This window comes from Mobula hypostoma, chromosome 16 (genome assembly GCF_963921235.1).
Source record: "Mobula hypostoma chromosome 16, sMobHyp1.1, whole genome shotgun sequence".
NCBI lineage: Eukaryota > Metazoa > Chordata > Chondrichthyes > Myliobatiformes > Myliobatidae > Mobula > Mobula hypostoma.
In genome coordinates this window covers 37,547,175-37,573,923 of record NC_086112.1, presented here as the reverse complement: position 1 = coordinate 37,573,923, position 26,749 = coordinate 37,547,175, and the positions used below count along the sequence as shown (strand labels likewise).

At 45.5% G+C, this 26,749-nt stretch overlaps 1 protein-coding gene across 5 annotated transcripts in view; it reads right to left on the bottom strand.

Moving 5' to 3' along the window:
• Positions 1 to 26,749, bottom strand: part of gcnt3 (glucosaminyl (N-acetyl) transferase 3, mucin type) — a 147,015-nt gene that overhangs the window by 20,444 nt on the left and 99,822 nt on the right. For 2 of the 5 annotated variants that reach the window (XR_010020597.1, XR_010020599.1), the window contains exons 3-6: positions 19,857 to 19,991; positions 12,904 to 12,927; positions 7,396 to 7,419; positions 6,644 to 6,773 (exon numbers count right to left, since the gene is read on the bottom strand). Coding sequence is in view for 1 of the 5 variants with exons in the window: in XM_063068770.1 (XP_062924840.1) it covers positions 6,644 to 6,773; positions 7,396 to 7,419; positions 12,904 to 12,927 (178 nt within the window). In the remaining 4 variants the exon portion in view is untranslated. The remainder of the gene's footprint in view (positions 1 to 6,643; positions 6,774 to 7,395; positions 7,420 to 12,903; positions 12,928 to 19,856; positions 19,992 to 26,749) is intronic. The other 3 variants (XM_063068770.1, XR_010020598.1, XR_010020600.1) reach the window with 3 other exon arrangements.

Genomic DNA, 26,749 nt, shown 5'->3' with positions numbered 1-26,749 from the left:
CAACATTCGATAGGTTTCAATGAGATCACCTCCCCCCATCCCCCATTGTTCTAAATTCCAGTGAGTGCAGGCCCAGAGCCATCAAATGCTCTTCATATGATAACCCTTTCATTCCTGGAATCTTCTCTGAACCACCTCAAATATCAGCACATCCTTTCTTATTTAAGAGCCCAAAACTGCTCACAATACTCCAACTGAGACCTCACCCGTGCCTTACAAAGCCTCAGCATTACACCCTTCCTATTATATTCTAGTCCTCTTGAAATGAATACTAACATTACATTTGCCTTCCTCACTACCGTCCCCACCTGCAAGTTAACCTTCACGGAAACCTGCATGAGGCCTCCCAAGTCCCTTGGCCCTTGGATTTTTAAATCTTATTCCCAACACTGTATTCTATTCGCCACTTCTTTCCGCAGCTTCCCTACCACGTCAACATTACCTGCCCCTCCACTGATCTTCGTATTATCCTCACACTTGGCCAAAAAGCCATCAAGTCTGTCTTCCAAATCGTTAACATATATTATAAAAAGAAGTGGCTCCAATATAGACCCCTGTGGAACACAACTAATTACCAGCAGTCAACCAGGAAAGGCTCCCTTTATTCTCTTTCTTTACCTCCAGCCAATCAGTCACTATCTATGCTAGTATTTTTCCTTTAATACCATGGTCTCATAGCTTGTTAAACAGCCTCATGAGTGGCACTTCGTGAAAGGCCTACTGAAAATCCAAATACACAACCTCCAGTGATTTACCATTGTCTAACGTGCTTTTATTTCTGCAAAGACTTCCAACAGATTTGTCAGAAAATAATTTTCCTTAAGGAAACCATGCTGACTTTGTCCTATTTTATCATGTGCCTGCAAGCACAGTGAGGCATCATTCTTAGCAATCAATTCCATCACCTTCCCAACCAGTGAGACCAGGCCAACCGGCCTATAATTTCCCTTCTTCTCCCTCACTACCTTTTTGAAGTGTGGAGTGACATTTGCAATTTTCTAGTCCTCTGGAGACATTCCAGAATCTAGTGATTCTTGAAAGATCATTACTAATGCCTCCACAATCTCTTCAGCAACCTCTCCTTGAATCCTAGGATGTAGTCCGTCAGCTCCAGGTGACTTATCTACCTTCAGACTTCTCTGCTTCCCAAGCATTTCACCCCAGCAATAGCAGCAGAAATCACTTCTGCCCTGTGACATTCTTGAACATCCAGCATAGTGCTAGTGTCTCCCACAGTGAAGATTGATGAAAAATATTATTCAGTTCTCTGCCATTTCCTTGTCCCCCATTACTACCTCTCCAGCATTATTTTCCGATGGACCAATATCTACTTGTACCTCTCCTTTACTCTTTACTTATCTGAAAAATATTTTTGGAATCCTCTTTGATATTATTGACAAGGTGACCTTCATATTTCATTTCTTTCCCTCTTTATGGGTTTTTTAGATGCCTTCTGTTGGATTTTTAAATCTTCCAAATCCTGTAACCTCGCTAATTTTTGCTCTATTATGTGCCCTCTCTTATGCTTTTATGTTGTATTAGATTTCCCATGTCAAGCATCATTCTCCCTATATAGTCTTTCTTCTTCTTTGGGAGGTATGTATCCTGTGCCTTCCAAATTACTCTGAGAAAGTGCAGCCATTGCTGTTTGCAGATATCGCTGCTAGTGGCCCCTTCCAATCAACTTTGGACAGCTCCTATCATGCTTCTGTAATTCCGTTTACTCCACTGTAATACTGATACATCTGACTTTAGCTTCACCGTCTCAAATTGTAGGGTGAATTCTATAATATTATGATCCCTGGCTCCTCCGTGTTCCTTTACCTTAACCACCCTAATCAAATTTAGTTCATTACACAACACCCAATCAAAATAACCTTTCCCCTGGTTCGCTCAAACACAAGTTGTTCTAAGAAGCCATATTACAGGCGTTGTACAAATCCTTTTTCTTGAAATCCAACAGCAACCTGTCTACCTGCATATTGAAATCCCCCATGACTATCATTACATTGCCCTTTTTACATGCCTTTTCTATTTCCCATTGTAATTGGTAGCCCATATCCTGGCTACTGTTCAGAGGCTTGTATATAACTCCCTGTAGTCTTTTCACCCTTGCAGATTCTTAATTTCATCCACAAAGATTCTACATCTTCTGGTCATATGCTACCTCTTTCTAAGATATGATTTTATTTCTTACCAAGAGAGCCATGCCATCCACTCTGCGTACATGTGTGTCTTCAATACAACATATACCCTTAGATGTTAGGCTCCCATCTATAATCTTCTTTCAGCCACGGCTTAGTGATGGCCGCAATATCATACTTGCCAATCTCTAACTGTGCAACAAGATTATCTACCTTTATACTTCACACTTTATACTTTATTGTCGCCAAACAATTGATACTAGTACGTACAATCATCATAGCGATATTTGATTCTGCGCTTCCCGCTCCCTGGATTGCAAATCGATATTATATATTAAAAAATTAAATTATAAATCCTAAACAGAAAATAGAAAAATGGAAAGTAAGGTAGTGCAAAAAAAACCGAGAGGCACGTCCGGATATTTGGAGGGTACGGCCCAGATCCGGGTCAAGATCCATTCAGCAGTCTTATCACAGTTGGAAAGAAGCTGTTCCCAAATCTGGCTGTACGAGTCTTCAAGCTCCTAAGCCTTCTCCCGGAGGGAAGAGGGACGAAAAGTGTGTTGGCTGGGTGGGTCGTGTCCTTGATTATCCTGGCAGCACTGCTCCGACAGCGTGCAGTGTAAAGTGAGTCCAAGGACGGAAAATTGGTTTGTGTGATGTGCTGCGCTGTGTTCATGATCTTCTCCAGCTTCTTCCAGTCTTGGACAGGACAACTTGCATACCAGGTTGTGATGCACCCTAGAAGAATGCTTTCTACGGTGCATCTATAAAAATTAGTGAGGGTATTAGGGGACAGGCCAAATTTCCTTAGTTTTCTCAGGAAGTAAAGGCGCTGGTGGGCCTTCTTGGCAGTGGACTCTGCTTGGTTGGACCAAGTCAGGTCATTTGTGATATTGACCCTGAGGAACTTAAAGCTTTTGACCTGTTCCACTTGTGCACCACCAATGTAAATTGGGTCGTGCGGTCTGCTACTCCTTCTGAAGTCAACAACCAATTCCTTCAGCTTGCTGACGTTGGGGGATAGGTTATTGTCTTTGCATCATGCCACCAGGTTCTTAATTTCCGTTCTGTACTCAAACTCATCATTACCTGAGATACGGCCTACAATTGTTGTGTCATCAACAAACTTATATATTGAGTTCGATGGAAACTTGGCTGCACAATCATGGGTGTATATTGAGTACAGCAGGAGGCTGAGTACACAGACCTGTAGGGCACCGGTGCTCAGAGTGATTGTAGAGGAGAGCTTGTCCCCTATTTTTACAGCCTGGGTGCTGTCTGTGAGGAAGTTGAAGATCCAGCTGCAGATCTGAGTGCTAAGGCCCAGGTTCCGGAGCTTAGGAATCAGTTTATTTGGAATGATGGTATTAAGGCAGAGCTGTAGTCAATGAAAAGGAGCTTTACGTATGCGTCTTTATTCTCCAGGTGTTCTAAGGAGGAATGTAGGGCCAGAGAGAAGGCATCTGCTGCTGACCTGTTGCTCCGGTAGGCGAATTGCAAAGCGTCAAGGTTAACCAGTAGGCTGTGGTTGACGTGTGCCATAACCAATCGCTCGAAGCACTTCATAGCAATTGATGTCAGAGCCACAGGTCGATAGTCATTCAGGCATGCCACCTTGCTCTTCTTCAGCACTGGGATTATCGTTGCCTTCTTAAAACATGAGGGGATCTTAGACTGAAGCAAGGAGCAGTTGAAGGTGTCAGCAAACACTCCAGCTGGCTCGCTTGCACAGGCCCGGAGAACCCGTCCCGGGACGCCATCTGGGCCCGTTGCCTTCCTTGGATTTATCTTCAGGAAGGCCCTTCTAAAGTCCTCCTCGGTAATGATGAATCTCGATGCCACCAGGTCTGGTTCATCCGGAGGGAGTGGGACGCTCCTCTTCTGTTCGAATCTTACGTAGAATACGTTAAGTTCATCAGGAAGAGAAGCGCCACAGTTACTGATATTCCCAGCCTTTTCTTTGCGCCCAGTGATCTCATTTAGACCCTGCCATAGTCTACTGGCATCTCTCTGGTTAGCTTGGGCTTCCAACTTGGCTCGATATTGCCTCTTGGCGCCCTTAATGGCTTTCCAGAGTTCACGCCCGAATTCCGTGTAGCGACTGGTATCCCCGGACCTAACAGCTGCAGCTCTAGCCTTTAAAAGGGACTTGACCTGATAATTCATCCAAGGTTTCTAGTTAGGGAATACCCGGATCGTCTTGCGAGACACATTGTCCTCCGTGCATTTCCAAATAAAGTCCATGACAGCTGAGGCATACTCATCGAGGTTAGCTGCCGAGTCCTTGAATACTAACCAGTCCACTGATTCAAAGCAGTCACGGAGGACCTCATCCATTTCCTCCATCCAACGCGACACTACTTTTGACACCGTGACCTCCCACTTCAGTTTCTGTTTGTAAGCCGGGAGGAGGAGTACGGCCTGATGGTCTGATTTTCCGAAGTGAGGTCGTGATACGGAATGATAGGCATCCTTGACTGCTCTGTAGCAGTGGTCAAGAATATTCCGGCCTCTAGTGGGGCAGGAGACATGTTGGTATAACTTTGGCAGCGCCTTTCTGAGGTTGGCCTGGTTAAAGTCCCCGGCTGTAATGAGCAAAGCTTCCGGATACCTGGTCTCAAGTTCACTGATGTTGGCATAGAGTATGTTCAGAGCACACTCCACGTCCGCCTGGGGGGGAATGTAGACCGCTGTCAGTATGACCGAGGTGATTTCCCATGGCAGATAGTAGGGACGACACTTCACCGACAGGTGTTCCAGGTCCGGGCTTCAGGAGCTTGTCAGTGCCACTGTGTCCGAGCACCACGCAGTGTTGATCAGTAGACAGACACCACCTCCCCTCGTCTTGCCCGAAGACGCTGTGCAGTCCATCCGATGGATCAAAAATCCCTCCGATCGGATGGCACAGTTGGGGGTGGCAGGGGAGAGCCAGGTCTCTCCACAGGGGTACTCTGCACTGGTTGTCCTTTTTCCTTCTCCTTTCCCTCTCCTGACAGTTACCCCTGTAACTGTCCCATGCAACTTAGGGGTGACTACCTCCCTGTAGCTCCTATCCAGCACCTCCTCATTTTCCCTTATGAGCTGAAGGTCATCGAGCTGCAGCTCCAGTTCCTAAACACTTTCTCTGAGGAGCTGCACCTCAGTGCACCGGGTGCAGATGTGGTTATCCAGGTGGCTGGAGGTGCTCACACAAAGAACACAACACTGCTCCGGGAGTCATCGTCACTGCACTAACTATGCACTAACAGATGAAGAATGAAATAGAAATTTACCTTGCCTAAGCCTGTTCTCACTCAAGCACGTTGAGCCGAAGCTTACCCTCTCTAACACTAGTCTGCTCACACAATGGCTGCTCCACTTGTCCCTACCTTATTTTTATTTGCCCTTGCTAATGAATCATGATACTATGATTGGGCCACCGGAAAAAGCCAAAAGCCTGTGAACACTACTCTTTAAAACACCGGACATCCCACCCTGCAAAAACTCATTTCAGGGAGGTCTCAACTGGAAGTCTCACCCTCATAGCTGTCTGTGTCAATGAATTTGTTAATTTTGCAAGACATCAGATTCACAAGTGTGTTGTGAGACAGCTGACTTCTGAATTCTGTCTTAATGTGTCATGTTCACAATAGCTGCTGTCTTGGTTGATGAGCAGACAGAGTTTTTTGCTATTTCTGAATAGGAAACATTTTCCTGAATAGCTTGCCTGTGTGCTTACACACCTGGAATGGCAGGTTATGCTCATGAATGAAAGATGTGAAGTACACCTCATCTCTAGTGACCTTCTCTGTCAGACTTTGGTTTTCTGCTGAGAAGAACTGTGAAATACTTGAGCAGCCGTCCCTGTGCTTAGCCTCCCTAATATGTTGTGGTCCCTAAAAGAAATAAAAGCATAACATCTATCCTTATTACAGGTGTGCGCCACTTAACATGCGATCCATTTGGACAACGTCCGATCGCATATACATCCGTAGTCTCTCACATACACACACCCCCTGCAATAGTCGGGATCAGAACTTACTTTTTTACATCGAAATGGGGGATTTTAAATGAGTGATTTAGAAGTTCTGTATGTTCAAGTTTATTGTCCTCTGGCTGATTGTCCACAAATGAAACAACCTCTCTCTGGACCACGGTGTAGCCACAATACATTTATCACGCACACCACATAAAGCAATATATTACCATATTATTTCATAAAGTGTAATTCAAAATGCATATAAGGTGCACAGCACAGGTAAACAGTTCGCTGTCCTAATGACGAGACCTTTGGGGGCCATGTATTTATTAATATCTGTTTTTCTTCTGAAAATGGCTGTGCTTAAACCCAGCCCATCGTGGGCTTTGATCTACCTGTAAGTGGAAGTGTGTCAAGAAAAAAACCCCGAAGAATTTGCTGCGAGCGTTTTTTTAAAGATGTCTTAGCGGACGATTTTGAAATTTCGCTCCAATTTAAACCCCGCTCTAATCTCCTTTAAGATGCCAACGCGACCCACCTGTATAGGACAGCCTTACGTAGTCGGGTTGTCACCGCCAGCCTCGGGAATTTCTTCACCAGGCTTTTGTACTTTATCACCGACTGATGTCCGGATGATTTCAGCGTCATTACAGAAGGCAGTAACTGAACTGATGGAATATGGAAGAGAGAGAGAGAGGTCGACTGTAAAGCCCGCCCACAGAGAAAACTGATAGGTCTATTTAGCACAAAGAGAGATCAAGCAGGATTCATTCATTTTCTTTCTTTTTTTCCCCTCTCCCTCTCCCTCTCCAAAAAATCGATTTCCAGGATATTGTATATAATTTGGGGGCATCAGGCAGCCGCTATTGATATGCGGGAGACACCCGGAACTCCCGGGAGAGGTGAGATGTCTGACGCACTCGCTCATGCATGTGTGGAGCCTCCTCTGTCCATAAGATTGGGCTGCCAGGAAAAGTTTATCTAACAAGATTTGACATTTGAGTTTCCTGAAGAGGTCTGAAGGCGCATAGCTAATATTCCATTGAAAACAATGAGTTGTAAGGAATGACCTAAAGTGGAAAAAAATGATAGAGATTGGGAGGTTGTAACATTGAATCAGGTTTGTGGGTCTGAGACAGAAAACACTGACTGCAAATAAGTATATTAATCATTCGTTTACAGAGAGTAGAAAATGAACCAAACATTCATGCTCCTCAACTTAAGGAATTACAAAGCTAAATATTCAACAGTGATTCAATGCATTTAATTAAAAGTGCATGCAGAACGTACCTGCCCAACAGATATGTGTACCACCTGGAGGCATTTGAAAATAAAAAGACAGGTATTGATATAAAAATTGAACACTGGTGAAGGTCTGATGAGTCATATGAGGGGTGATTGACAGGTTCGTGGCCTAAGGTAGAAGGAGATAATTCATTAACTTCAAACTTTCTGCATAATCACTCAAAGTGTTGAACTACATGTGCATTTTACGAGAGCCATATAACTCATCGCATTCTACCCTAGGCCACAAACTTATCAATCACCCCTCATATTATGATCCCTGGCTCCTGAGTGTTCCTTTACCTTAACCACCCTAATCAAATCCAGTTCATTACACAACACCCAAACAAAACCCTAATCAAATCCAGTTCATTACACAACACCCAATCAAAACCCTAATCAAATCCGGTTCATTACACAACACCCAATCAAAACCCTAATTAAATCCGGTTCATTACACAATACCCAATCAAAATAACCTTTCCCCTGGTTCGCTCAAACACAAGTTGTTCTAAGAAGCCATATTATAGGCGTTGTACAAATCCTTTTTCTTGAAATCCAACAGCAACCTGTCTCCCTGCATATTGAAATCACCCACGACTATCATTACATTGCCCTTTTTACATGCCTTTTCTATTTCCCATTGTAATTGGTAGCCCATATCCTGGCTACTGTTCAGAGGCTTGTATATAACTCCCTGTAGTCTTTTCACCCTTGCAGATTCTTAATTTCATCCACAAAGATTCTACATCTTCTGGTCATATGCTACCTCCTTCTAAGATATGATTTTATTTCTTACCAAGAGAGCCATGCCATCCACTCTGCGTACATATGTGTCTTCAATACAACATATATCCTTAGATGTTAGGCTCCCATCTATAATCTTCTTTCAGGCATGGCTTAGTGATGGCCGCAATATCATACTTGCCAATCTCTAACTGTGCAACAAGATCATCTACCTTATTTCATATAGTGCGTGCATTCAAATATAACACCTCCAGTTCCGTATTCATCACCTTTTTCAATTTTGTTCCCAAGTTACACTGCAACGCAACTCATCCCGCTGACTGCAGTGTTGCTCTATCATCTGCCTGTGTTTGTTAACAATCTCACTACACACAGCATCTGCTTATATGCCAACTGCCCCATCCTCAGTCCTACTTCGTCAGTTACCTTTTCCCTGCCAAATTAGTTTAAACCCTCCTCAATTGCTGTGGTGAACCTGCCCACAAGGATACTGCCCCCTCCCTTGGGTTCAGGTGTAACCATACCCTTTGGAACAGGTCATACCTTCCCCAGAAGAGATCCCAATGATCCAGAAATCTGAACCCCTGCCTCTGTACCAGTTCCTCAGCCACACATTCATCTGCCATGTCATTCTAACCAATTTCCCCCGGGATCAATAAAGTATGACTATGACTATGACTATTCCAACCCTCACTGGAGCGTGGCCTAGTGGAGGTCACGTTTATCAGATGTATACTTAACTCCCTGAATTCTCCTTTCAGAACCTACTCCCTTTTCCTTCCTATGTCATTGATGCCAATATGTACCAAGACTTCTGGCTGCTCACCCTCCCCCTTTAGAATGCCGTGAACATGATCCGAGGCATCCCTGACCCTGGCACCTGGGAGGCATTCCATCTGGATGTGTCTTTCATGTTCAGAGAATCTTGTGTCTACTTCTCCAACTATGGAATCTCCCATCACTTCTGCGATCCTCTTCTCCCCCCCCCCCCGCCTTCCCTTCTGAGCCACAGCACCAGACTAAGGGACCCACTCCGTCTCCCTGGTAGGTTACCCCTGCAACAGCCTCCAAAGTGGTCTACGTTTTGTTGAGGAGAATGTCCACAGGGGTACTCTGCACTGGTTGTCCTTTTCCCTTCTCCTTTCCCTCTCCTGACAGTAACCCATGTAACTGTTCCATGCAACTTAGGGGTGACTACCTCCCTGTAGCTCCTATCCAACACCTCCTCCTTTTCCCTTATGAGCTGAAGGTCATTGAGCTGCAGCTCCAGTTCCTAAATACTTTCTCTGAGGAGCTGCACCTCAGTGCACCGGGTGCAGATGTGGTTATCCAGGTGGCTGGAGGTGCTCACACAAAGAACACAACACTGTTCCTGGAGTCATCGTCACTGCACTAACTATGCACTAACAGATGAAGAATGAAATAGAAATTTACCTTGCCTAAGCCTGTTCTCACTCAAGCACGTTGAGCCGAAGCTTACCCTCTCTAACACTAGTCCGCTCACACAATGGCTGCTCCACTTGTCCCTACCTTATTTTTATTTGCTCTTGCTAATGAATCATGATACAATTGGACCACCGGAAAAAGCCAAAAGCCTGTGAACACTACTCTTTAAAACACTGCAACACACATCAAAGTTGCTGGTGAACGCAGCAGGCCAGGCAGCATCTATAAGAAGAGGTACAGTCGATGTTTCGGGCCGAGACCCTTCGTCAGGACTAACTGAAGGAAGAGCTAGTAAGAGATTTGAAAGTGGGAGGGGGAGGGGGAGATCCAAAATGATAGGAGAAGACAGGAGGGGGAGGGATGGAGCCAAGAGCTGGACAGGTGATAGGCAAAGCGGTATGAGAGGATCATGGGACAGGAGGCCCAGGGAGAAAGACAGGGGGGAGGGGAACCAGAGGATGGGCAAGTGGTATAGTCAGAGGGACGGAGGGAGAAAAAGGAGAGTGAGAGAAAGAATGTGTGTATAAAAATAAATAACGGATGGGGTATGAGGGGGAGGTGGGGCATTAGCGGAAGTTAGAGAAGTCAATGTTCATGCCATCAGGTTGGAGGCTACCCGGACGGAATATAAGGTGCTGTTCCTCCAACCTGAGTGTGGCTTCATCTTTACAGTAGAGGAGGCCGTGGATAGACATGTCAGAATGGTAATGGGATGTGGAATTAAAATGTGTGGCCACTGGGAGATCCTGCTTTCTCTGGAGGACAGAGCGTAGATGTTCAGCAAAGCGGTCTCCCAGTCTGCGTCGGGTCTCACCAATATATAAAAGGCCACATCGGGACCACCGGACGCAGTATATCACCCCAGTCGACTCACAGGTGAAGTGATGCCTCCCCTGGAAGGACTGTTTGGGGCCCTGAATGGTGGTAAGGGAAGAAGTGTAAGGGCATGTGTAGCACTTGTTCCGCTTACACGGATAAGTGCCAGGAGGGAGATCAGTGGGGAGGAATGGGGGGGACAAATGGACAAGGGAGTTGCGTAGGGAGCGATCCCTGCGGAAAGCGGGGGGGGGAGGGAAAGATGTGCTTAGTGGTGGGATCCCCTTGGAGGTGGCGGAGGATACGGAGAATAATATGTTGGACCCGAAGGCTGGTGGGGTGGTAGGTGAGGACCAGGGCAACCCTATTCCTAGTGGGTGGCGGGAGGATGGAGTGAGAGCAGATGTACGTGAAATGGAGGAGATGCGTTTGAGAGCAGAGTTGATGGTGGAGGAAGGGAAACCCCTTTCTTTAAAAAAGGAGGACATCTCCCTTGTCCTGGAATGAAAAGCCTCATCCTGAGAGCAGATGCGGTAGAGATGGAGGAATTGCGAGAAGGGGATGGCATTTTTGCAAGAGACAGGGTGAGAAGAGGAATAGTCCAGATAGCTGTGAGAGTCAGTAGGCTTATAGTAGACATCAGTGGATAAGCTGTCTCCAGAGATAGAGACAGAAAGGTCTAGAAAGGGGAGGGAGGTGTCGGAAATGGACCAGGTAAACTTGAGGGCAAGGTGAAAATGGAGGCGAAATTAATAAAGTCAACGAGCTCAGCACGCCTGCATGAAGCAGCGCCAATGCAGTCGTCGATATAGCGAAGGAAAAGTGGGGGACGGATACCAGAATAGGCACGGAACATAGATTGTTCCACAAAGCCAACAAAAAGGCAGGCATAGCTAGGACCCATACGGGTGCCCATAGCTACACCTTTAGCTTGGAGGAAATGGGAGGAGCCAAAGGAGAAATTATTAAGAGTAAGGACTAATTCCGCTAGACGGAGTAGAGTGGTGGTAGAAGGGAACTGATTAGGTCTGGAATCCAAAAAGAAGCGTAGAGCTTTGAGACCTTCCTGATGGGGGATGGAAGTATATAGGGACTGGACATCCATGGTGAAAATAAAGTGGTGGGGACCAGGGAACTTAAAATCATCGAAAAGTTTAAGAGCGTGAGAAGTGTCACGAACATAGGTAGGAAGGGATTGAACAAGGGGGGATAAAACCGTGTTGAGGTATGCAGAAACGAGTTCAGTGGGGCAGGAGCAAGCTGAGACAATAGGTCTGCCAGGACAGGCAGGTTTGTGAATCTTGGGTAGGAGGTAGAAACAGGAAGTGCGAGGTGTGGGAACTATAAGGTTGGTAGTAGTGGATTGGAGATCCCTAGAGCGGATAAAGTCGGTGATGGTGTGGGAGACAATGGCCTGGTGCTCCTTAGTGGGGTCACGATCGAGGGGTAAATAAGAGGAGGTATCCGCGAGTTGTCGCTATGCCTCGGCAAGTTAGAGGTCAGTACACCAGACTACAACAACACCCCCCTTATCGGCGGGTTTAATAGTAAGGTTAGGATTAGTGCGGAGGGAGTGGAGAGCAGAGCGTTCGGAAGAAGTGAGGTTGGAGTGGGAACAAGATGCGGTGAAGTCGAGATGGTTGATGTCCCATCGGCAGTTAGCAATAAAGAGATCCAGAGCAGGCAGAAGACCAGAGCAGGGTGTCCATGAAGAAGAGGAGGGTTGAAGACGGGAGAAGGGGTCATCGGTGGGGGTGGAAGAGTCCTTGCCAAAGAAGTAGGCTCGGAGATGGAGACGGCGGAAGAAGAGTTCTGCATCATGGCGAACATGGAACTCGCTGAGGTGTGGGCGAAGGGGGACAAAGGTGAGGCCCTTACTGAGGACAGAGCGTTCTGCCTCCGACAGTTGAAGGTTGGAGGGGATGGTAAAGACCCGGCACGGATGAGAGCTGGGATCAGAGGGGGGAGGGGGGAGGCTAGGGGTGTCAGTGGAGAGGGGAGGGTTGGGTTGAGAGGAAGATAGAGCCTCTGAGTACCCAAGAGCTGACAACGAGCCTCTCAATTTGGATACGTTCCCGAGCCTCTCAATTTGGATACATTTCCGAGCCTCTCAATTTGGATAATCCTCTCTTTAAAACATTCGCCCCTACATGTGTGGAGCCTCCTTTGTCCATAAGATTGGGCTGCCAGGAAAAGCTTATCTAACAAGATTTGACATTTGAGTTTCCTGAAGAGGTCTGAAGGCGCATAGCTAATATTCCATTGAAAACAATGAGTTGTAAGGAATGACCTAAAGTAGAAAAAAATGATAGAGATTGGGAGGTTGCAACATTGAATCAGGTTTCTAAGACAGAAAACACTGACTGCAAATAAGTATATTAATCATTTTTTTACAAAGAATAAAAAATCAACCAAACATTCATGCTCCTCAACTTACAGAAACTACAAAGCTAAATATTCAACAGTGATTCAATGTATTTAATTAAAAGTGCATGCAGAACATACCTGCCCAACAGCTATGTGCACCACCTGGAGGCATTTGAAAATAAAACGAAGGATGTTGACTTGACAATTGAACACTGGTGAGGGACTGATGGGTCATAATACAAATTAGGATACTATATAAGTTATTTTCTGACCATTTTGTGCAGGAAAGGATGAAGAATCTCCTATAAGAGACAATTAAGTTGCAGAGATGCAGTAAGGGTTTCAGCAATAGATTAGCTAAGGCAGAGGTAGAATAGTCTTAGTTGTGGTTCTGGCATTCATAATGGGGTTAAAAATACCTGATCACAATTATTTTCCTCTACATTTTATTGGCTTTAAAACAGTATTTTGTATCCTCAAAGCTAACTTTGAAGTCCTTTAAGTATTGCAAATTTCAATTACAAAACTTCCAATGTTGTTGGCTTTCCCTATTGAACAACACGACTTCTCTATATCAATATGAGCTACTCTATGGATATTTAGCTAGATCTCACAGTTGCTAGCACTCATAGTTGTGACCTTGCAGGCAGCTCTTAAAGTGCTATTTCACCATCGCAGTTACACTCTCCCAATTATATAGAAGCCTGCTGCTTTAAAGAAGGGATAGCACATGACAGAAGACAAGAGTGTAGGTCTGAGAAACCTGCACAGACTGGTAAAGAATAGTCCTTACAGGAAACTAAAAAATTGGTGCATCCATTTCTATGGTCTAATATTTGATCCTGGTTCTAGTCTACATTAGGTTAGTGATGCTCCCGACAAGGCAATGCTAAAGATCAAATTGCTGATTGCATTGCAGATATTTTCTGTAAATGAGAACAATGAAGCAACTAGGTCAAGAAGATTTCAGATCTTGGACCGGGCTGGGCAAGCGGGATAAGTGGAAAGATAGGTTTTTGGACAGGGGAAACAATTAGTACTAGGGCCAGGAAATAATTAGGTATCAGGTTCATTTATTATCAAAGCATACAACTCCGAAATTCTTCTTCTCTAGGTAGCCATGAAACTTAGAAGGAAAAGAAAGGCAGCACAATCATCAACCTCAAATACACCTGCCCGCACAAAAAAAAACAAAGATGGAACAGGCACATCAACCCCCAACTAGGTCTTAGATGAAAATAGGGGACAGATAGGGGTTGGTGTGAAGGGAGAAGCAGCTGCCTACTGCTTGGCGGGGCTGGAGGTGCTGAAAATGATTGCGGTGGGTGTGACCCATGTTTGTTAAATGTGGTATCTTCCTCTTACTGATCAGAATGGGGGTCCCAGCTGGTTGGTTCCTTGTCGTTCTCTGTAAGTTGGACACCTGGACACGTATTCATCACTGAAGACGTGTCCAAGTAGCACCAGAAGGTATCTTCTACAACTCGCTTATGGAAATTGATATGGCAAGTGATTCATCGCTTGGCCCCCACCCACCTACCTACAAACCCCTTCCCAAGGCCTTTCCACTGTCAACAAGCACGTTAGCAGCCTCAGCAAATATTCAGCTTGTCTATTTGAATACAGTCAAAGACAAGGTAATTGGCATCTGCTTAAGTACATGCATGCGTGGGTGAAATGAAAAAAAATACCTGCAGCAGCACCACAGACACATAATGTCATATACACAATAGTCACAAGAAAAAACACAAATAAGACAAGATTTATATATAATTTTTTACAAGGAAGATAGATCATAAATAGAACAAAAAAGGTCCTGTGGAAAGTGGCCTGTGGGTGTGTGGGCCAGTGAAGGAGTGGAGCTTTGAGGCTTCGACTTGAGAATTTCTGGACTGTGCAATCAAGTCAAACAAGATTTGAATAACTCAGCAGAAAACAGTTGATTAGACAATCAAGATTTGAATAGCTCAGACTCAGCAGAAAGCAGCAGATTGAGCAATCGAGGTCAGGTGACCAAGTAGTTTGAACAGCTCAAACAAATAAATAGATGGGTAGCTCAAGCAAAGCGGCCTGTGAGTGAGTGAGATAGTGAAGGAGTGGAGCTTTGACTCGAGAGGCTTTGATGAGAAGAGGTGGAGGATGAGCTTGCTCCCAGCTGGGCTTTACAATGCCTCCTGAGACGGTGATGTGCCTCTCATGTGAGATGTGGCAGTCTTGGGGGAACTCCCCACTCCCGCAGAGTCACATCTGCCAGAAGTGCATACGGCTGGGCGATCTGGAAGACCATGTAAAGAATCTGGAGCAGCAGCTGGATGACCTTCGACTCATAAGGGAGAATGAGGCAGTCATAGATGAGAGCTAAAGGGAGGTAGTCACACCTAGGCTGCAGGAAGCAGGTCGCTGGGTGACAGTCAGAGGGGGGAAAGCGAAGGTGAGCAGACAGGTAGTGCAGAGCACCCCTGTAGCCATTCCTCTGAATAATAAGTTTACCATCCAGGATACTGTTGGCGGGGTTGACCGACCAGGTGTGAGCCACGGTGGCAGGGCCTATGGCACTGAGTCTGACCCTGTGATGAAGAAGGGTGGGATGGAGAAGAGGAGAGCTGTCCTCATTGGAGACTCTATAGTCAGGGGAGCAGACAGGAGATTTTGTGGACGTGAGAAGGACACCCACATGGTTTGTTGCCTCCCGGGTGCCAGGGTCCGGGATGTCTCTGGCCGGGTGCACGACATCCTGGTATGAGAGGGAAAGCAACCTGAAGTCGTGATACATGTTGGCACCAACGACATAGGCAGGAAGAGGAATGAGGTCCTGAAGCGTGTGTTTCGGGAACTAGGCAGAAGGCTGAAGAACAGGACCTCAAGGGTGGTGTTCTCAGGATTGCTGCCAGTGCTACGTGACAGTGATGGTAAGAATTGGAGGAGATGGCAGTTGAATGCGTGGCTGAGGAGTTGGTGCAGGGAGCAGGGTTTTAGATTTTTAGATCATTGGGATCTCTTCTGGGGAAGGTGGGACCTGTACAGATTGGATGGGTTGCACCTGAACTCGAGGGGGAGCAATATCCTTGCAGATAGGTTTGCTAGGATGGTTCGGGAGGGTTTAAACTAATTTGCAAGGTGGATGGGACCCGGAGCGATAGAGCAGTGAAGTAAGTGCATGGAGTAAAGCCAGATCTAACATATAAAGAGGCTTTGAGGAAAGAAAAGCAGAATAAAGGGTGTAAAGGTAGGAAGGTAGAAGGGCTAAAGTGCGTGTACTTCAATGCAAGAAGCATCAGGAACAAAGGTGATGAACTGAGAGCTTGGATACATACATGGAATTATGATGTAGTGGCCATTATAGAGACTTGGCTGGCACCAGGGCAGGAATGGATTCTCAATATTCCTGGATTTCAGTGCTTTAAAAGGGATAGAGAGGGGGGGAAGGGGAGGAGGAGTGGCATTACTGGTCAGGGATACTATTACAGCTACAGAAAGGGTGGGTAATGTAGCAGGATCCTCTTTTGAGTCAGTATGGGTGGAAGTGAGGAACAGGAAGGGAGCAGTTACCCTATTGGGAGTATTCTATAGGCCCTCTTGTAACAGCAGAGATACCGAGGAGCAGATTGGGAGGCAGGTTTTGGAATGGTGCAAGAATAATAGGGTTGTTATCATGGGTGACTTTAACTTCCCTAATATTGATTGGCACCTGATTAGTTCCAAGGGTTTGGACGGGACAGAGTTTGTTAAGTGTGTCCAGGACAGATTCCTGTCACTGTACGTTGACAGGCCAACTACGGGGAATGCCATACTAGATCTAGTATTAGGTAATGAACTGGGTCAGGTCAGATCTCTCAGTGGGTGAGCATCTGGGGGACAGTGACCACCGCTCCTCGGCCTTTAGCATTATCATGGAAAAGGATAGAATCAGAGAGGACAGAAAAATTTTTAATTGGGGAAGGGCAAATTATGAGGCTGTAAGGCTAGTACTTGCGGGTCTAAATTGGGATGATGTTTTTGCAGGAAAATGTACTATGGACATGTGGTCGATGATTAGAGATCTCTTGCAGGATGTTAGGGATAAATTTGTCCCGGTGAAGAAGATGAAGAATGGTAGGGTGAAGGAACCATGGGTGACAAGTGAGGTGGAAAATCTAGTCAGGTGGAAGAAGGCAGCATACATGAGATTTAGGAAGCAAGGATCAGATGGGTCTATTGAGGAATATAGGGAAGCAAGAAAGGAGCTAAAGAAGGGTCTGAGAAGAGCAAGAAGGGGGCATGAGAAGGCCTTGGAGAGTAGGGTAAAGGAAAACCCCAAGGCATTCTTCAATTATGTGAAGAACAAAAGGGTGACAGGAGTGAAGGTAGGACCGATTAGAGATAAAGGTGGGAAGATGTGCCTGGAGGATGTGGAAGTGAGTGAGGTCCTCAATGAATACTTCTCTTCGGTATTCACCAATGAGAGGGAACTTGATGATGGTGAGGACAATCTGAGTGATGTTGATGTTCTGGAGCATGTTGATATTAAGGCAGAGGAGGTGTTGGAGTTGTTAAAATACATTAGGACGGATAAGTCCCCAGGGCCTGACAGAATATTCCCCAGGCTGCTCCACGAGGCGAGGGAAGAGATTGCTGAGCCTCTGGATAGGTTCTTTATGTCCTTGCTGTCCACGGGTATGGTACTGGAGGATTAGAGGGAGGTGAAAGTTGTCCCCTTGTTCAAAAAACGTAGTAGGGATAGTCCAGGTAATTATAGACCAGTGAGCCTTACGTCTGTGGTGGGAAAGCTGTTGGAAAAGATTCTTTTCTTTTTCTTTTTCAATCTTTTTATTGGAAAAAATTCTTAGAGATAGGATCTATGGACATTTAGAGAATCATTGTCTGATCAGGGACAGTCAGCATAGCTTTGTGAAGGGCAGATCGTGTCTAACAAGCCTGAGAGAGTTCTTTGAGGTGGTGATCAGGCTTACAGATGAGGATAGTGCAGTGGATGTGATCTATATGGATTTTAGTAAGACATTTGACAAGGTTCCACATGGTAGGCTTATTCAAAAAGTCAGAAGGCATGGGATCCAGGGAAGTTTGGCCAGGTGGATTCAGAATTGGCTTGCCTGCAGAAGGCAGAGGGTCGTGGTGGAGGGAGTACATTCGGATTGGAGGGTTGTGACTAGTGGTGTCCCACAAGGATTGGTTCTGGGATCTCTACTTTTCATGATTTTTATTAAGGACCTGGATGTGGGGGTAGAAGGGTGGGTTGGCAAGTTTGCAGATGACACAAAGGTTGGTGGTGTTGTAGATAGTGTAGGGGATTGTCGAGGATTGCAGAGAGACATTGATAGGTTACAGAAGTTGGCTGATAAGTGGCAGATGGAGTTCAACCCGGGGAAGTGTGAGGTGGTATGCTTTGGAAGGACAAACTCCAAAGCAGAGTACAAAGTAAATGGCAGGATACTTGGTCGTGTGGAGGAACAGAGGGATCTGGGGGTACATGTCCACAGATCCCTGAAAGTTGTCTCACAGGTGGATAGGGTAGTTAAGAAAGGTTATGGGGTGTTAGCTTTCATAAGTCGAGGGACAGAGTTTAAGAGTCACGAGGTAATGATGCAGCTCTATAAAACTCTGGTTAGGCCACACTTGGGGTACTATGTCCATTTCTGGTCCCCTCACTATAGGAAAGATGTGGAAGCATTGGAAAGGGTACAGAGGAGATTTACCAGGATGCTGCTTGGTTTAGAGAGTATGGATTATGATCAGAGATTAAGGGAGCTAGGGCTTTACTCTTTGGAGAGAAGGAGGATGAGAGGAGATGTGATAGAGGTATACAAGATATTAAGAGGAATAGATAGAGTGGATAGCCAGCGTCTTCCCCAGGGCACCACTGCTCAATACAAGGGCACATGGCATTAAGGTAAGGGGTGGGAAGTTCAAGGGGGGTATACTAGAGGAAGGTTTTTTACTCAGGGAGTGGTTGGTGCGTGGAACGCACTGCCTGAGTCAGTGGTGGAGGCAGATACACTAGTGAAATTTAAGAGACTACTAGACAGGTATATGGAGAAATTTAAGGTGGGGGGTTATATGGGAGGCAGAGTTTGAGGGTCAGCACAATAATGTGGGCTGAAGGGCCTGTTCTGTGCTGTACTATTCTATGTTCATTATATTGCATAGTGACAATAGGGTTGCTGTACTGTGATCATGGTTCCACCAGTTAGTCCCAGTTCAATTGCTCCCTCTCTCCCCCTCAATGGAGCTTCTGCTACTGCTTGTGTGAAGGGGGGGGTGGCCTTTGGGGTTCTGATGTTTGTATCTTTCATTCTATAGGGTTTCTTGTTTCATCGATGTCTGTGAAGAATAGGAATTTAAGGTTGTATACTGTATACATTCTCTGATATTAAATTGAACAGTTTGGATGTTGCCTTTTTGCAGCAGTGCCACCTGTCATTACCACCAGTGATGGTATGGGATGTGCCTGTGATGTATTGGCAACAACTGTTAGGAAGTTCAACACTTTTCAGGACATAACAGCCCTTTTGACTGGCAACTCATCAACAATTGCAAATATTTATATCAGCACACAGCACCTGCAGTGTGTAAGGTAGAAAAATGCATTGCAATTACTCACCCTGACAGCAACTCCCAAAGCCAAGAATGAAAAGGGCCTCAAGTACATGGGAAAGCAACACACTATTATGTCCTGGAAATATATATCACTAACCCTTCATCATCATTGAGGTTAATTTTTTCAGACCCCCTACTCAAATATGATGTGGGAATACTTTCATCAGAAAGACTGCGATGGCTCAAGATTTTAACTGTATCAGCTTCATATGGGTAATAAAGGATGTACAATTAGTGAAATACAGAGCCTTTAGACCTGCCCACCCCCACTCCTGACTGTCCTGCTGTTGAATGTAGTATCTGAAAAAATAAAATTAAAGGTCTCAGAGCAAGACTGTTGTGTACTTTGCTTTACAGAAACATGGCTCACCACTGCTATTTTGGACACAGAGCTGCATCCCGAGAGCACCGCCATGTACTGTAAGGACAGGACAGCTGGGTCCTTTAAAGTTAGAAAAGGTGGAGTATGCTTCCATCATGGTTTCAATCCTACTCACCCGACCTGGAACATCCAGCAGCCAAGTATCATCCATTTTATCTGCCAAGGGAGTTTTCCACCATCATCCTGGAGCAGTGTGCATTCCACCTCTGACCAGAATCAGACAGCCACTGGAGGAGCTGAGCACTGTGGTCTGCAGACATGAAAGAGCACACCCTGATGCCTTGCCTATCTTTGTGGGAGATCTCAACCAGGCCAAATTAAAGGATTTTTTGAATGAATACCACCAACGTACTAGTTGTGAAGCCAACTCCTTGACCACTGTGAAGCGACTATCAAAAATGCATACCGTGCCATCCCGTGTCCTCAACTGGCCGTACTTCTATTCCCAGCGTACAGGCAGAGACTAGAGACCACAGCAGCAGTAGTGAGGACCAAGGGGTCTTGTCAAGTGAGACAGAGGAGTGCTTAAAGGGCAAAGTGAGCAATTTCAAGTTCCAGGGTGTCAACATCGCTGAAGATCTACCCTGGGCCCAACATATTGATGCAATTACAGTGAAGGCATGACAGTAGCTATATTTAATTAGGAGTTTAGCGAGACTTGGTATAACATTAAAGACTCTTGTAAATTTCTACAGATGTGTCTTGGAGAGCATTCTAACTGGTTGCATCATCGTCTGGTATGGAGGGGCCTCTACATAGGATTGGAAAAAACAGCAGAAAGTTGCAACTCAGCCAGCTACGTCATAGCACTTGGCTTCCCAGCAATGAGACATTTTCTAAAAGCAATGCCTCATAAATGCTTCGTGTTGTTGGGAGTAGGCTAGTGGTGAGAGTAGGAGTGTCAGGCTTTGGCTCAAAGTAGGCTTCAGCTCGGAAGAGCCATTGGCTCTGGGTAAGTTTCTGTTAAGGTTTCCTTTTTCTCTCTCTCTTTCTCTCTCTCTTCTCTCTTGCTGTACTTAGTGTAGTAAGTGTCCATTGTGTGTTCTTTATGCCGGATGTTAGAGTCCTGGGAGACCCAGAGTCTTCCAGGGAATTACATCTGCATGAAGTGCATCCTGCTGCGGCTCCTTGAAGACCGTGTTAGGGATCTGGACAACAGCTGGATGACCTTGAGCTTGTATGGGAGAGTGAGGCGATAATTGATCAGAGTTACAGGGAAGTAGTCACCCCAAAGTTGCAGGAGGTGAGTAGCTGGGTGACTGTCAGAAGAAATAGGAATACGAATAGGCAGTTAGCACAGAAGTATACCGTTTTGGATACTTTTGTGGGGATGACCTCCCAGCGGAATGCCACAGAGCGTGGGTTACTGGCACTGAGCATGGGTCCATGGAGCAGAAGGGAAAGAGAGAAGAAGGGAGCGGTAGTGGTAGGAGTCTCAATAGTCAGAGGAACAGGCAGGAGATTCTGTGGACATGAGTGGGACACCCACATGGTATGTTGCCACCCAGGTGCCAGGGTTAGGAGCATCGCAGATCGTGTCCACAGCATTTTAGAGAGGGAAGGAGAGCAGCCAGATGCCTTGGTACATATTGGTATCAATGACTTAGGAAGGAAAAGCAATAAGGTCCTGAAGAGAGAATTTAGAGAGTTAGGCAGAAACCTGAGAAGCAGGAACTCCAGGATAGTAATTTCTGGATTGCTACCTGTGGCACGTGCTAGTGAGAGTAGAAACAGGATGACTTGGCAGATAAATGCATGGCGAGGAAGCTGGTGCAGGGGTCATGGCTTCAGGTTCTTGTATCATTGGGAAAGGTATGACCTGAATGAAAGTGAAGGGTGGAAGGGTTGCACCTAAACCCGAGGGGAGAGTTGTTGGGGAGGGTTTAAACTAATTTGGCAGGGGGGGATGAAGGGACTCAGGATAGGATGGATGGAAAAAGAGAACAAAGATAGTGCACAGTCAGACTGTCAGGAAGGGCAGGCAGGTGACAGGACAAAATTGCAGCCGGCAGGGTGAGTATCAGAGCATTAGGGAGGCAAAATCAAAAAGGGTAGCAAATACAGCACTCTAAGTGTTGTATCTCAATGCGCCAAGTATAAGAAATAAGATGGATGATTTTGTTGCTCTATTACAGATTGTCAGGTATGATGTTGTGACCTCCACTAAGATATGGCTGAAGGATGGTTGTAGTTGGGAACTGAATGTCCAAGGTTACACGTGGTATCAGAGGGATAGGAAGGTAGGCAGAGGGGGTGGAGTGGCTCTGCTGGTAAAGAATGGCATCAAATCAGTAGAAAGACGTGACATAGGATCGAAAGATGTTGAATCCTTGTGGGTTGAGCTAAGAAACTGAAAGGGTAAAAGGACTCTGATGGCAGTTATATACAGGCCTCCCAACAGTAGCTGGGGTGTGGACCACATATTACAACAGGAAATAGAAAAGGCGTGTTCAAAGGGCAATATTATGATAGTCATGAGAGATTTTAACATGCACGTCAATTGGAAAAATCAGGTCGGTAATGGATCTCAAGAGAGCGAGTTTGTTAAATGCCTATGAGATGGCTTTTTAGAGCAGTTTGTCATTGAGCCTACTAGGGGATCTGCTAGACTGGACTGGGTGTTATGCAATGAACTGGAGGTGATTAGGAAAGTTAACGTAAAAGAGTCCTGAGCCCAGTGACCACAATTTGATTGAATTCAACTTGAAATTTGATAGAGTGGAAGTAAAGTCTGACATAGCAGTACTTCAGTGGAGTGAAGGAAATTACAGTGGTATGAGAACGCAGTTGGCCAAAGTAAATTGGATGCAGCTGCTGGCAGCAGTGGACAGCAGAGCAGCAATGATGTGAGTTTCTGGGAAAAATAAGGAAGGTGCAGGACAGATGTATTCCAAAAATGAAGAAATAATCAAATGGCAAAATAGTACAACCATTGTTGATGAGGGAAGTCAAAGCCAATGTAAAAACAAAAGAGAGGGTGTACAACAACGCAATAATTAGCAGGAAGATAGAACATTGGGAAGCTTTTAAAAACCTACAGAATCTTAGAAGGGAAAAGATGAAATATGAAAGCAAGCTAGCAAACAATATCAAAATGGACAGTAAAAGCTTTTTCAAGTATGTAAAAAAAAGAGATGAGAGTGGATATAGGACTGCTAGAAAATGAGGCTGGAGAAGTAATAATGGGGGACAAGGAGATGGCAGATGAACTAAATGAGTATTTTGCATCAGTCTGCACTGTGGAGGACACTAGCGGTGTGCCTGACGTTGTAGTGTGTGAAGGAAAAGAAGTGGGTGCAGTTACTATTACAAGAGAGGAGGTGCTCAAAAAGCTGAAAGACCTACGGGTACATAAGTCACCTGGACCAGATGATCTGCACCATAAAGTTCTGAAAGAAGTAGCGTTAGAGATTGTAGAGGCATTAGCAATGATCCTTCTAAAATCATTGGAATCTGGCATGATGCCAGAGGACTGGAAAATTGAAAATGTCACTCCGCTCTTTAAGAAAGGAAGAAGGCAGCAAAAATTCATCAGCGTAAGTTCATCAGTCTAATAGCCTGGTGGAAGAAGCTGTCCCGAAGTCTGTTGGTTTTGGCCTTAATGCTGCGGTACCGCTTCTCGGATGGTAGCAGCTGGAATAGATTGTGGTTGGGATGGCTTGGGTCCCAATGATCCTACAGGCCCTTTTCACACACCTGTCCTTGTAAATGTCCTGAATCATGGCAAGTTCACAACTACAGATGTGCTGGGCTGTCTGCACCACACTCTTCAGTGTCCTGCGATTAAGTGAGGTACAGTTCCCATACTAGACAGTGATGCATCCAGTCAGGATGCTCTCAATTGTGCCCCTGTAGAAAGTTCTTAGGATCTGGGGGCCCATACCAAACTTCCTCGACCGTCTGAGGTGAAAGAGGTGCTGCTGTGCCTTTCAGCCACACAGCTGTTATGTACAGATCACGTGAGGTCCTCGGTGATGTGGATGCCAAAGAACTTGAAGCTGTTTACCCTCTCAGCCCCAGATCCATTGATGTCAATAGGGGTTAGTCTGTCTCCATTCTTCCTGTAATCCGCAACCAGCTCCTTTGTTTTTGCAACATTGAGGGAGAGGTTGTTTCCTTGACACCACTGTGTCAGTGAGATAACTTCTTCCCTGTAGGCCAGCTCGTTATTGTTTGAGATAAGGCCAGTCAATGTAATGCCATTGGCAAATTTAATTAGCAGATTGGAGCTGTGGGTAGTGATACAGTCATGAGTATACAGGGGGTAAAGGAGGTGACTCAGTACGCAGCCCTGAGGGGCTCCTGTATTGAGAATCAGAGGGTTGTTGGTGAGGGAGCCCACTCTTACAACCTGCTGGCAATCTGACAGGAAGTCCAGGATCCAGCTGCACAAGGCGGGGTCAAGGCCGAGGTCTCTCAGCTTCTTGTCGAGCCTGGATGGAACTATGTTGTTGAATGCTGAATTGTAGTCCAAGAACAGCATTCTCACGTAAGCATCCTTCTTCTCCAGATGTGTAAGGACGGTATGTAGAGCTGTGGCTATTGCGTCATCTGTCGATCGGTTGTGTCGGTAGGCGAATTGTAGCGGGTCCAGTTTGGGTGGCAGCAAGCTGCAGATGTAATCCTTGACCGGCCTGTCAAAGCATTTGCTTATTATTGAGGTGAGTGTGACAGGACACCAGTCATTCAGGCATGTTACCCTGGTCTTTTTTGGTACAGGGACAATGGTGGATAATTTGAAGCAGGAGGGCACTCTACACAGGGAGAGGGAGAGATTAAAAATGTCAGTAAACACAGTTGCCAGTTGTGCTGTGCACATCCTGAGTACTCGCCCTGGGATGCCGTCTGGTCTCACAGCCTTGCGACTGTCCACTGCGTACTTCAGCCTCAGAGATGACCAGGTTACAGGTTGTAGTGGTGGCAAGTAGGATAGATAAAGGGGATGTAGTGGATGTTATATGTTTGGACTTCAGAAGGCCTTTGTCAAGGTGCCACACATGAGGCTGCTTACCAAGTTAACAGCCCATAGTATTACAGGAAAGTTACTAGCATGGTTAGAGCATTGGTTAGTTGGTAGGAGGCAGTGAGTGGAATAAAAGGATCCTTTTCTGGTTGGCTGCCGGTGACTAGTGGTGTTCCGCAGGGGTCGGTGTTGGGACCGCTTCTTTTTATGCTGTATTGCAACGATTTAGATGATGAAACAAATGGCTTTGTTGCCAAGTTTGCAGATTATACGAAGATTGGTGGAGGGGCAGGTAGTGTTGAGGAAACAGGTAGGATGTGGAAGGGCTTAGACAGGTTAGGGGAATTGGCAAGAATGTGGCATAGGAAATATAATGTTGGAAAATGCATGGTCATGCAATTTGGTAGTAGAAATAAACATTCCTACTACTCTCTATATGGGGAGAAAATCAAAAAATCTGAGATGCAAAGGGACTTGGGAGTCCTTGTGCAGAACACCCTAAAGGTTAGCTTGCAAGTTGAGTCAGTGATGATGAAGGCGAATGCAATGTTAGCATTCATTTCAAGAGGTCTTGAATACAAGAGCAGAGATGTGATGCTGAGGCTTTATAAGGCACTGGTGAGGCCTCACCTTGAGTATTGTGAACAGTTTTGGGCTCTTTATCTGAGAAGAAATGTGCTGGCATTGGAGAGGGTCCAGAGGCTGTTCACAAGGATGATTCAGGGAATGGAAGGATTATCATGAGGAACATTTGATGGCTCTGGGTCTGTCCTCACTGGAAATTAGAAGGATGATGGAGGATCTCATTGAAACCTTTCGAATGTTAAACATCCTAAACAGAGTGGATGTGGGAAGGATGTTTCCCATGGTGGGGGAGTCCAGGACAAAAGGGCACAACCTCAGGATAGAGGGCTGTCCATTTAAAACAGAGATGCGGAGAAATTTCTTTAGTCAGAGGGTGGTGAATTTGTGGAATTTGTTTCCACAGGCGGCTGTGGAGCCAGGTCGTTGGATGTATTTAAGGCGGAGATTGGACATGGCATCAGAGATGACAGGGAGGAAGCCAGGGAATAGGGTTGAGGAGGGGAAAACTGGTCAGCCATGATTAAATGGCTGAGCAGACTCGAAGGGCTGAATAGCCTAATTCTGCTCCTATGTCTTCCGGTCTTCTGGTCTTATAAAGGCGACATCCATTATTAAGTATCCCCGTCACCCAGGACATGCCTTTTTGTCATTGCTTCCATCAAGGAGGAGGTAATAGAACCTGAAGACAGACACTCAGTATTTTAAGAATAGTTTCTTCCCCTCTGCCATCGGATTTCTGAATGGACAATGAACCCTTGTACATTACCTCATTTTTTTTTCATTTTTGCTCTCTTTTTGCACTACTTATTTCTTTAAAATATATTCATTTTACAGTAACATATACTCTATATTACTATGCATTGTAATGTACTTCTGCAGCAAAACAACAAATTTCACGACATTTGCCAACGATATTAAACCTGATTCTGATTAATGCAAGTGTCATCAGTAAAGCCCAGGTTTTAAAATGGCTGAAAATAATTTAAAAATTAACACTTTGATCAGGGACCAGTTTGGTCATCAGAAGTTTGAGAGGAGGGGATTTCACTCAGGTCCACGGATCGAGTAGGAAAAGGGAACGACAGATCACAGCAGCATCACTGAGCTTCAAACAGCAACAAATTGGCGTTTGGGATTGATTAGCAATAGCATGGTAAAGGAAGGCAGGGGCTAGCACAGCAGCCATCTTCTGAGTGGAAAAAGTCGGAGTAGTGATCTTGAGGCTTTAGCTCTTTGAGGCTTCTGTCAGAGAAAGGAAAGAAAAGAAGGCAAGCTCCAGGTAAAGTTTTTTTTTCTTCCCTTCTTTATATCTGCTCAGCTAAGATAGATGAATGCTCCACTTGCAGAATGTGATGAGTTCGTGACGACTGCAACTGCAGGAAGTACATCCAACTGTGGCTTCTCACAATCTGTGTTAAGAAGTTGGAGTTGGAACTGGATGAACCATGGATCATTTGGGA